General features: G+C 34.8%; 1 protein-coding gene across 3 annotated transcripts in view; it reads right to left on the bottom strand.

Annotated features, from left to right (window-relative positions):
• Positions 1–1,584: 1,584 nt before the first annotated feature.
• Positions 1,585–12,704, bottom strand: part of LOC137405640 (inverted formin-2-like) — a 64,847-nt gene continuing 53,727 nt past the window's right edge. Inside the window, exons 16-21 of one of the 3 annotated variants that reach the window (XM_068091965.1) lie at positions 9,950–10,131; positions 7,151–7,325; positions 5,895–6,008; positions 5,308–5,410; positions 4,982–4,998; positions 2,075–2,174 (exon numbers count right to left, since the gene is read on the bottom strand). In XM_068091965.1, the coding sequence (XP_067948066.1) occupies positions 4,994–4,998; positions 5,308–5,410; positions 5,895–6,008; positions 7,151–7,325; positions 9,950–10,131 (579 nt within the window). In that variant the 3' untranslated portion in view covers positions 2,075–2,174; positions 4,982–4,993. Of the gene's footprint in view, positions 2,178–4,981; positions 4,999–5,307; positions 5,411–5,894; positions 6,009–7,150; positions 7,326–9,949; positions 10,132–12,704 lie in introns of all 3 variants that reach the window. The other 2 variants (XM_068091963.1, XM_068091964.1) reach the window with 2 other exon arrangements.

Raw genomic sequence — 12,704 nt, 5'->3', positions numbered from 1 at the left:
AGAAAGAGTCTCTACAAAATAAAGAACATAATTACAATCTATAAGTAATGTGCCTAGTCATTAAAAGGTTTGGCTTGGTTAAGTGGCCATTTCACGAAATCTCATGAAAAGCATATATAATCAGAAAAGATATACACACTTTCAATACAATGGCGAATTCACAAAGAACGCTTGCTGAAAAGGATGCACTCTACTGTAAAAAAGTAAACTTATTAAAACACCAGAGTAGTAAAAGAAAGTCATCAACCATTATTTAGTATCCAATGCCTATTCGATACACCCAAACTTAAGGATTAAAGACAAGTTGTAAAGAGAGGGAGAGGCAGAGAGCAACAGAGACACGCAAATAGATGCAGAAAGGGAAAGTGATACAACGAGATAGGCAGAGAGGGGGGACAGAGATTAAGAGAGAGGGAGAGGAGAAAGAGAGATTATTTAATCTCTTTCTTGTTTAAAGCACATAAATTACATAATTTTTTTTATTGTATACTTCAATACATCAGAGTCTTAGCTTTCGAATGAGCTATTGTTTGCCATGGTGAGACAGACAATGGTTGGTGTTTATAGGATTTCCCCAGAGCTCTACCGCAGAAATGTTTACTGGCATAGGCTCGGAAATTGTGACATCACAATTTTCATATGTGGTGTTGTGTGCTCTTACCACCTATTTTATTGCTTACCGCTTATATTTATCAACTACGATAATGACGCTAGTGTCAGGCGAAGACAGGACAACTCCAGAGAACAAATGAAGATGACAAAGGAATCAGTGTCATTAGTTCTCCATGTACAGATTATTTCTATGATAAATAACTCAGATTCCAAGCACCATACTGTGTTTTCCCAATGATATTATGCACTAGCCCTCTCATTTTATTGTGATGTTGAGGGTCGCGACTGAGACTAATTAGTTTCAAGGATTGCGTGATCTCGCGAAGGAGCGATTGACATATAGTCCTAGGGCCACACAACCGCAGGTCACAATTTAATCGATGTGATTTCATTACCTTTATCAACGACAGTACATTTATTGAAGCATAATTAATTAACCCAGAACATGTGTTTGTATTGGTCGGGTGTTAGCACGATCTCGGGCATTGTTGATTATCTAGAATCCTAGTTTATTATTAGCGCTCTCTGGGTTCAACAGTACCGGTTGTCACAGAAAAGCGCAGCCTCAATGGCAGCGTAAGGGGTCGACTACCTAAGGCTAAATAATAATTGTGACATCACATTTTGAGAACCTGAACCGAGTGTTTTTTTTGCAGGACATACTTTTGACACCCTGTTTTTCATAGTTCTATTATTCTTTTTGTATTGAATATAGGCTCATTCGAAAGCCAAAACTCTGATGTATTGAAATATGTAATAAAATATATAAATAATAAAATTTATTTAGATATAACGCATACTGCGGTGCTTTATATTATAAATATATAATAATATATTTATTATTTAAAGCACTGCAGTGCTTTAAATAATAAATATATTTAAAGCACTGCGGTGCATTTAAAGAACCGCAGTGCTTTAAATGCACCGCAGTAGCATCATCAATGCATCTATATAAGAAGCAGTTGCTTGCGATCATAGCATGTTAAATTTATTATTCAAATGATCTGATGTATAAACAGTTATAAAAACTACGAGACCAGAATTATATGATTAAAGACAAATTAGTAATGAAGAAGCAACTAAACTAAATGACAAGTATAAATGGCACAGTTGAATTATAGTTGAGCTTTAAAAAAAAACACTAATCAACAAAAAACAACAATATAAACATGAGCAAGAATACAAATTGATTTTGTAAATATTTTGACTGCTAAATCATATGGAATGTAGAATCAGAAATTTAGATAAAAATGTTCAGCAGATGTGTGCAGTTGGATTATATTTCAGTGTTGAACAACTTATCTAAACAGCCTAAATATCACTAAACCATCAAATCATTATGACTTCTAGTAAGATTATATGAATAATAATTCTACAGTTGATGTGATACAAGTATTCCTCATTTAAATTGTTCAGTGTTAAAAACAATGATCAAGAGTATAGTCTTTATCATGTAGATGTCTGCTATTATTCATCGTGACGGGCATGACGAAGGTTTTTAAAGTTTCGTATCTCACTGAGCAGCTTATCTACAAGGTCGACCTGCTCTACTTCCTCTGCAGCTGCTACAATAGATGTATTCTTTGCAAGGGCTATATATAAAACAGGATAGAGTGTCTAGTGAAAATAACATATTCATCACCAATAAATTTTAACACTAATTTAATTTTAGCTCACTTTGCACTGTTATTCTCAATTATATAAAACAAAAGAAAATATACTAGATTTATACACTATCAGCATTTAACATGTATTCCTATTACTTGAATATATGTTTTATTATTATATTATTCCATTTTTTAGCGATTAGTAAGCGGGTTTGTTTCGTGCTTTTATGGGCTAGGTCTCACTCCATAGCTGTTTTGCAGTGTAACCTGTATTCCACAAAATCTATAACAAATTCCAACCATGAATGTGATGCTATCAATAATGTATAATGTGCAAAAAAACACTATAATATTGGCAGACAAATTTGTTTCTTTTTACAATTTTTTTCTTTCCTATTTGCCTTTTCCTTATTTTTCTCAAAGACAAAATGGCCAACTAGTAAAAAAATAGACAAGGTTCAATAAATGTTCCAAAAGTGTAAAGTTTTAAGCAAACAGGTGCTACGCAGTTAAAACTAGCCTGTCTTGACAAACTGTTGTTTTTGCGGAGTTGTCCCCCTGTCGAGCGGGCGAGCAACGCAACAGCTTGCCACAAGACGTACTGCACTTGATGCATTAGTTGCAGTAATAGGGAGTTGTTCTCTTCCGTCTATGCGGCTTGGTTGGGATGTTATGTCGGTCGTTCCATTGGTAATCATAACAGATTTCGCGCAAATATTTATGGGGGTCCTCCCTTGTTTTGTGACGATTCTGACGACCCGACGACATTTAAAAAGTGACAGACGAGACGACCATTTATCAATGTAGGTGACGAAGTGACGATGATTGTGTAAGTAGGATTACCAAAGGTACAGCTACACGTAACGAATTTTTCATTGGTTCTGAGTTCTGGCTGAGATCACGAAAAACGCAGAATTAATCGGTCGAAATTCACAGAATTATTTGAGCTGTGCATGCCCACAAGTTCGTCGACGAAACGCTTTTAACAGATTAAACAAATTATTAGTGAGCACGATTCTAGCAGCTTTAGCAATTAGTATAGTCCAAGACATGTACCGCGACACACAATAAAAGTACGGAAGCAATTCAACATAGAACACACGATGTAACTGTTTAAGTTGCGCTATTGTTGGTGAGCGAGCACGACTCTAGCAAATTTTAAGATATATATGTAGTCCGAGAACATAATGCGACACGCAAGAAAAATATTACAGAAATTCACTATAGTAAATACGATGCAACCGACTTGATTGCGCAAAAGATGGCAACATTTTCTACCACAAAACTTTTGCTGCTAAAAAGGAAATAATAATTAAAATATAAAGAACTTGTAGCTATAGCGTCCAAACAATAAATACATACAATAACGCAATCTAAGCAGTTGCATCGTGTGTACTATGTTGAATTGCACTTATACTTTTATTGTGTGTAATTATACGTCTCTTGGACTATACTAATTGCAAAAGCTGCTGGAATCGTGCTCGCTAGCGCCACTCTAGAAGCGCAGAATAATTCTGTGTGTTTCAATCATTTCGTGATTTTGGTTAGAACCAACGAAAAATTTATTATGTGTAGCCGTACCTTTACTAACTTATTATTTGTCCATAAATCAACACGTTCAACAGAAACTTCACTAGTTTTGGTTTGAAGCATCTGGCCCAGCATTTATAAACTGCCAAATAATTAATGTAAACAGCAATGAAATGCCACGACATTGACAGCAAATCCGTTTCCAAGTCTGTGACTGACAGTGATTATTAAAGACAATCTCGGTCTTATTTCAGTACAAGAAATGTAGCCCTAAAAACCTAAGACGGCTGTCACTCTTAGCAGAGTAATCAGCAACGCTCCCAAACATCACTAATAAGTTTGTGAAGGTCGCTGGTTGAGCCATGCTTTTGATTAGCAGAAGTTGAAGCCGAGCAAGTTTCAGGTTTTTAACGCAACCCAGTGTCACCAGAATGGATATTTGTATTAAAATAACGAATGTGAAGAAAAAGGTTGTTTTGGTTACCAACTTGAAAAAGGTGACAGTGATTTTAAAAGTGACGACAGTGATTTTAAAAGTGACGACAGTGATTTTAAAAGTGATTATTCCGACGACAACTTTGTGTGGTAGGAGTACCATTTATGTAGAAAAAAATAAGATTACAACGTTTACCCTAACCAGCGACCAGTCTCTGCGGTAAACTTTAGTAGAACTTGAGAACTTACGCAACAACAGCGATTAAAAGTGTCGTTATTTGTGCGCTCATGCAGTTTTATTTCTATTTTTGTATCAGTCAGTTTTATTTGTTCTTATGAATTTTCTTTTCAATTTATTTTATTCTTAAGTTTTACTAAAGTTTACAACAGAGACTGGTCTTTGGTTAAACGTTGTAATCGTTTGCGCGAAATCCGTTATGATTACCAATGGAGCGACCGCCATAACATCGCAGCCAAGCCGCATAGACGGAAGAGAACAACTCCCTTTCAGTGCAGCTGATGGATCAGGTGCAGTGTGTCTTGTAACAAGCTGTTGTGTTGCTCACCCGTTCGACGGGGGGACAACTCCGCAAAAACAACAGTTTGTCAAGACAGGCTAAGTTAATACATGTACACAAATGCAACACTCATCATGCTCTATATTTAAAATAGAAAATACAAGGGGTGGGATACGGGATGAGGTAGGTATCTTGTAAAGCAAACCTCATGCTAGCGGTAGCTTCAGCAGCTAAGCAAAAGACAAACAAAGTACTGGCTATGAGCTGTGCGCTACGTACTGAACTATGGAATTACTCTAAAAAGATTTAAAACTTCAACGATCAGGATTTGTACCAAGAGCCACTTTACACCCAAAGCTCACAAGTTGAACAACAATCTTCAGCTGGATGATATTTCAAATAAATAAACTCATTCTAGTGATCAGTCATGTGAATATATTTGTATCTGTCTAGTTGCTTCAAAAATTATGTCTGTATCTTCCTCTGAAAGATTTTCTCTTCAGATTGATGCCAATGATAAGTACTGTGTCCATTCACAGAGATGGCAAAACAAACACACAGATTTGTACCTATACATCTCATCTGAACCCAAATGTTCCACTTACTGTCAGTGTGTTTCTTAGTTGTGTTCTTGAGCGCTGCCGCCGCCTCTTTTTCTTTTTTTCTTTTTTCATTTCTGATTTCTTGAGCTTTTCTTTTGTCATTGTCCTAACAGCAAATAAAATTTATAATATTTAATAAAAACTAAACAGAATATGCTGTTCATTAGGTTCAAACAACTGCAGCCCCTGAAAACAATGCCTCCTTCCCTTATTTGATGTTTTTATTTAATTCCACTAATGTAATGTAGGTTATACGCTGTTACTATCTGGGGTCAACCTACTCTGGTCTGTTTATTAGTCAATCATTGATAACTAGAGGACTTAGTGTTTGGCTTGCCAGATTTTCAAGCTAAATTCGACTACTTGTTGGCATGTCTCGTCTAAATTAGACGACCAACAAATTAAAATGCTGTAAGATAAACAAAACCTCATCGGAATTTTACAAGTTTGTTCACTTGTCAAACTCATATTTTACTCCCTCCCATCAAGTGCTGCCACTCATCAGTTAAACTGTACCAATCAGATCAAGCGAGTATAACTTGTTTAACACATAAAGATTATAATTCTAGTATACACACAGAAATGCTCACCTCCGCAGCTTGTTGACATTTTTCAATAAAGTTGAGAAGTTCTTGAAAAAACTCATCAACGCTGAATGTTCTTTGATCAGCACAAAAGAACTTTGCTAGGTCTGTGATCTTTTTCTAAAACATCACATTATGACTGCGTCAATTGAGTTAGAATGTACTTAATATAGTCAAAGTTATTTTATGTTCAAGTTAAACTCTTCAAAAGAAAAATTTAGAATGAAAAAGGTAAAATTGAATTTGTTTATATAAAGAACTTGAAATGATCACAAAATTGTTTAAAGTGGTTATCAACCATCATTTATAGTCTTACTACTGAATGTTCGGCGTTGCACGGGTGATAAAATAATTACGCAATGAATTTGAGTAGCTTAAGCTTAGTCTAAATCTTTACTATAGTAAAATCCGTGAAGCCAGCTTGACGTTACAACGTCAATTACGTCAATTATACTAGCGCTGCATAAGTATGTTCACAATTATCAATTAGAATTGCCAGTTGAAGTGGGTAGTGTGTCTGTCTGGAGAACTGGTGGTTCTGAATGCAAATCCAATGCCAAGTGTATTTTTTATTCCTAAAACTTTATCACTATAACTGGACATCCGGACAGACAAACACTGAGAGATATAGATTATAAATGTAGTATGAATTAGCAGTTTATAGTTTATACAGTGTAGCAATGTCTATTATTAGTAACAGGCCAGTAACTTAGTTTCAATTATTGTTATTCATCCTCAGTTGGTAAATTATGTTATATTACTTTATTGGCAGTAATTTCATTTTAAACATTGTTTTCCAAATTATACCATACACAAATCCTAAAACAAAAAAGAGCAACAGTTGGCCAAAGAAATCAAATGCATGTAATTATGGTTTGACATGATTATAGTGTTTAAAATACCTTTCTCGGCTAAGAAAACAGATATTAGGTGGAAAGTTTTTAAAGCAGGTAGTAATATTTTCAAAATAACAGTTAGATGCAGAATGCAATTTGTTCATATCACATAAGTTCAAAAGAGTTGAAAACCTGTAACTGTTCTGTAAAAAATGAGGATACAAAAGATGAAATATCTTGAAACCATCAATTCACATAAAATAAACATTTATCAAAGGCAGAATAAGAAGCTGCATGTTGTACGTAACATTTTAATTCAAAATCAGAAGCAAGAAAACCACGCTGACTGTCTTTTGCTACGATCAATCAACTCCTGCCTTTCACCATTTCTGTAGCATTTAGTGTTAATGTTTATATACTGCTTACCTTTACTTCTGTTAGAGTCTCATAAATATCTTCTATGTTCTTTTCTGTCTGTTTGATAAACGAGCGATACTGTTCTTTTACAGAGTCATCTTTTGATTTCTTTATACTCTTTGACATGCTTGATACCTTTTCTTTCAGTGTCTTCAATTCCCCTTCAAGACTATCTAGTGATTGTCTACAAAGTGCGTTAGAGTTACTATAGAGTTGGTTTGAAGATGACATGTTACTATTCTCATTTAGTTTTGGCTGGTACCACGAGTTCTTCGGTTAGGTATACACAGCAATTAAACACTTGCTTTACAGATTTGTGGCTAAATATTACAGCTATTTGGATGCTAAAAATAACTCATTTTTAGTTTTACAATAGAAAACAAATTTTTAAATAATCCTGGGCTATTCTTAATGAATTCCTATTCGAATTCACTATATGTGTATATTTAATCGATCAAATGATATTTGATCAATCAAATCAATCAATCAAAAGTTAACGAGTTATGATAAAGGGTATGAGTACAATGTAGGTGCATGTGTCCTGGGCTGTCATTCTCTCCTCTGTGTCTGTACATTGAGGGAAGGCATCGAGGTTTTGTATATACAGTAGTTTAGCGCCACCTCTCAATCCGGAGAGAGGTTGGCTGGTTATTACCCAACCGGCTGGTCTTTGTCTGGTTGGCCTTTTCCTTAAACCAACTAACCTGAGGTGATGGCAGGCCGGCTGGCTTCCATCACAATTCAACCAATCACAAAAATTACAAGATATGCTAATAGTCATTCTCATTAAGATTGGTCCATGGTCCTTAGCCATTAATAAGAGCAGTTTGAATATGAAAGTTTTGTTTTTTGTTTACTAATACATTTCAATAATTTGTAGCAATGCATTTATGGGAAGTAGGGAAACGGTGCAAAAATTAAATTTCAAGTTTTATAATCACTAGCTAGGGCTTGGCATGTAACCTTTAACCTTGCTCTAGGGTTTACCTGAATTTAAGACTATAAGAGTTTAGACAATGATGTCATAGCTGGTTAGACGTGGCGGTGGAAATGTCACGCCTCCAATTGATAACATATTACCGAGACACTAACTTTCACCTTCCAAAAACCCATTTCAAAAAGTAGCTAGGGTTGCTTAACCACCACAATTTTGCTTCTCCAACTTTTACTTTGTTGGTGATTCCCATATATTAAAAGTTTTCCTTTCCTTGATGTTTAAAAAAATTCAAAATTGTATATCAAATAATTGGTAAAATCCACTTTTTGAATAATAATTAATCTTTTAATTATTACAGTCATACTTCGACTTACGAGCTTAATGTGTTCTGAGACAGCTCGTATGTCAATTTACTCGTATGTTGGTGCAATTTATTTATATATAGAACAATTAAATATATATTGATTGGTTTCCATACTCTAAAAAATTCAAATAAAACACTCAAAACAAGATATTGTAACAGATATAACATGTTGGTTATTGTCCTAACTTACCATATGTTTTCAAAAAACAACAAATAAAAAATAATGCAAAGAAATGTGAGAAATTGAAATGTAAAATTAAATACATACAATAGCAGCTAACGCAAGCATTTGCCAGAGAGGGAGATATAAGTTATCCTTCATTACAACAGTTGACTTTGATAAATTTAGATTTTGTCAGTCTTAAAAGACAAACTTAGAAGCAAATCTAAAAGCAAACTTTCATTTTTAACTCAACGTAATTAAAATTTCTTCGGCGTTCATAGTTTTATGTTTCTCGCTGGTTAGCTAATTTTTCCTTTGTTTCGCTTTCACCGCTAGCCGGCCGTTTTATGATGAACCTATTTCAAGACGTTTGCTTTTGTCGCCCTTTCAACATGTTGCGATTAGGACGAACACAGGTGTCGCACAAAGGTTTAATGCACGACCACTAGCCAACTTGTCCGAATGTCTTTTTTTATCATTGAACTTAAAACCCCGGGGTTTTAAGTTCAATGATTTTTATAGTTTTGATAGATAGCACAGGCCTTTTCAAATAGCGTCGTTTCAGTTACGCTGTCACCAGCCAATTGTTTATCTTTTATCTAATGCCTGAGCGGTCTCTCCATCAGCGGTCGTGAAGATCGCTGCGCCGTTTAGAAACTATGGTTAGTCCTTTTGCGAGCTAAATGCCCTGAATATAATCCTTCAGTTTGATAATTGTGGATGTATTTCTGTCATATTTCTGAGCTAGCTCAATCACGCATACACATTTCGCATATTTTTTCGCATATTATTTTTTATTTTACTGGCAAACTTTCGGTCTACGCGCAGTACATGTACTTTTAATTCACACAATTTTGCACTGAAAAGCGCACACAAAAACACGGTTACAAAAGTATAGTCTGAGCAGTTGAAAAATACAGATTGATGCTGTTGTCATAAAACATCTCGGACATACTTGGCAACTGACTCACGTGCTCGTATCTCAAACATGGCTCGTATGTTAGTGCTAAAACTTGCTTAAAAGCTGGCTCGTATCTCAAGTTTCTCGTACGTTGGAGCACTCGTAAGTTGAAGTATTACTGTATTAGAATTTAAACTTCTTTGTTAGTTAAGACTAATATAAAAGTCCTCCAGTGAATATTTTTTAGCATTGGTCTAAGCTTCAAAATGTGTAAAAAAAATTCAGCTCAATGCAAGTGTATGCATATTTTCTGAACGTACGCTGACACCAGAAGTGATGCTTTATATAAAACAATGTTTACACGATTGTCTATACTCTTCTATGTTCTACTCAGGGGTTTACTCCTGAACAAGGTTATAATAGTTTAACAAGCCTTTACTGACCTCGAAACAGCCTTCAGGACTGGCTGAAGTTTGCCTACAAATTTCAGCACCCCTTCATCCTGTTCCTTGATCTCTTCTATTATGAAATGAAGGAGAGTGACTCGTGGTTGATTAGCCCTGGTATCTGTAAGTTTGAGTAGGGAAGACAGAGTGAAGCCCGCAGCATTTCCAGAGAATCGTCCCTATAAAAAATTTGAATCATGTTCATACATGTTTTTACAAAAATTGTTTAGAAAAATTTAAGATAATTTATCCAAAAACAAAACCCAGAAAAAGGGGTCTAACACAACAAAGAATAAAATAAGCTATAATGTAAGTATAACTTTTGATTGGCATTACTAATCATCAACAAAATGCTTTTTCATTACATGGCAAAACAAAAATTAGAGGACAGAAACCAGGAAGTGAGTTGAGTGAGTTGAACAAAGGTGTTTTAAAAGTTGGTAAATGTTTTAAAATAACTAAATAAATTAAGCTATAATGAGATAACAAGACTGTTCAAAGTGTGTTTTGTGATAACTTTATAAAGCTTACAGTTAAAGATTATTTGAAAAAAGAATAAACAAAAAAAGATTAAAATGTAACGTTATGTTTGGATATGTGATCAGCAGCAGGCTTATAATACATTATTTCTATTATATTATTATATGCTAAAGCTAATTGTCTAGACAAATTTTTGACACTTTTCTTATCAAGTATTCATCACCTGCTATGAATACTACTAGAGAGCTTAACACCTACAGATTAAATAGAAAATTATATAAAATTTTAGTAATGGTAAAAACCAGAACGTCCACAACAATCAGAGATGTGATAAGGGTCAGCAGGGTCAGCAGACTAATGTAGTGCTGCTAGCTTTTGTAACTTTCAAGTTCATTTTTTAAACTTTTAATTTTAAGAAGATGTTTAAATCCTGATTAGTAAGCCTTGTAAAGGTCTGCTGTTTATAGATACACTTGCTACATGGTACTATATTTTAAGTTTATTTCGTCCATTGCTAAGATTTCCCTTGCATTGAAGGCTGATAGTAGGGTTATTTTGGCTCCTTTCTATGCACTAACATTTAATCTATAATAATTTAATCTATAATAAAATCATCTGAGTGAAGTGCAATGTAACGGACACATGGTAAACAATGCACTTACCTAGTTGCAGTTATCTAAGCAAAACTAGGAGCATACCGTTTGGCTGTCCAAAGAAGATATAGTTTGTTGCAATATTTTATTATTTGAGTATAATTATTAGTTCAACTTTAACCTTATATTAATTATGTCAAATAATGTAAAAAGGAATAAGTGAATATTAATGTATTCTTTTTATTAATGTCTACAGCAGATCAAACGTATCTATTAACTTCTTTATTGAGGTTTTCATTCAAGTATATAAAAACATGTCTTTACAACTTTTAGACCTCAAAACGCACCTACAGTTATGACCAGGGTTGTTAAAAAAATTTTTTAAATTGATTTTTTTTTTTTTGATTTTTTTGTTTCAAAAAGATGTTTTGTGTTCTAAATTGCAAATTATTGCTATCAATTTTGAATTTATGATTAGCAGGGTTATTATGTAGTTTTATTACAATTAGGAAATGAAAAAACATTTACACAGTTAACACACGACAAAGAGAACAGCATAATTTATGCGTTGGACATTAAAACCCAGAAACGAAGATGAAGAATCACAGAGAACAGATCACAGAACCGAAAGCATTATTACATGTTAACATTGACATTCCCAAGTAAGAAACCAAAATACATAGACCTAACTCCTTAGTTCAATAGCAATTTATCTAGAATGCATCAAGTCTTAAGAATTTAAAGTTTTGAACAAAAACACTAGTTTTCCGGCCTTCTCAGTTCCAAGCTTATTTCCGAGTTTGCTATGTACTAAGCCAAATGATGAAAAAATTCTTTCCACATTCGCACTACTGCATATGGCACCAATCATTCTCAGAACTGCCGCTTTGTGTTCCTGATCTAAACCGATAGCCGACTTCCACCAAGTTACTGTGTCGACTGCTTCGACAACTCCTTTCTCAAACGGGTAAGCTTGAAATGGCCCAGTTCTGGCTTGGTAATTCATCACCATGGGCAGCAGTGTTAGCCATTCATCAGAAAGAGATGTGGTCACACTCTCTAGTACCTCATCAGAAAGCGTAAACGAGCTGGCATACTCAGGAGTAAGCATGTATGCCAAGTAGTGGTAAGCTGTTAAGTTTTTAGTCATTCTTAGTTTCAGCTTCTGCATTTTTGCTACATCAATAGCTCCCTCTAACTTCTGCTCCAATGACAGCCAGATTTGAACACCGTCAGCTATGGTGCAGTTTTTGGCTTGCGCTTGATCGATGGCTATCGCTACAGGTTTCAGGAAAATGATGACATCTTCGACATTCCGTTTCATGGACATGTCTCCTACTTTCTTAGCTATCCCCTTGTCAATCTTGATTCGATGCTTTTTGCACACTGCTAAGAGCTTTGGCCAGTTTGCGATATAGACCTCCAACGTATCTATAACACTGTTCCATCGAACATCGCAGACCATAGGCAGTTTCTTTCCACCCGCTGCTTTATAACAAGCATTGGGAAGATCGAAGTCATTAAAGATTGAAATCATTAAAGATTGAAATAAATTTAGTTATCTACCAGACGACTTGTCTTCCCTTCCATGAGTTAACGAAAGGTGCAATACTGTTTATAACCTCATCGTTATAAGCTATGGACATTAGTAGGCTTCTAACCCTTCCCTACCCACTGTA

This window comes from Watersipora subatra, chromosome 10, assembly GCF_963576615.1.
Source record: "Watersipora subatra chromosome 10, tzWatSuba1.1, whole genome shotgun sequence".
Lineage (NCBI taxonomy): Eukaryota > Metazoa > Bryozoa > Gymnolaemata > Cheilostomatida > Watersiporidae > Watersipora > Watersipora subatra.
The sequence above is the reverse complement of the archived record's forward strand: the minus strand, read 5'-3'. Positions and strand labels throughout refer to the sequence as shown.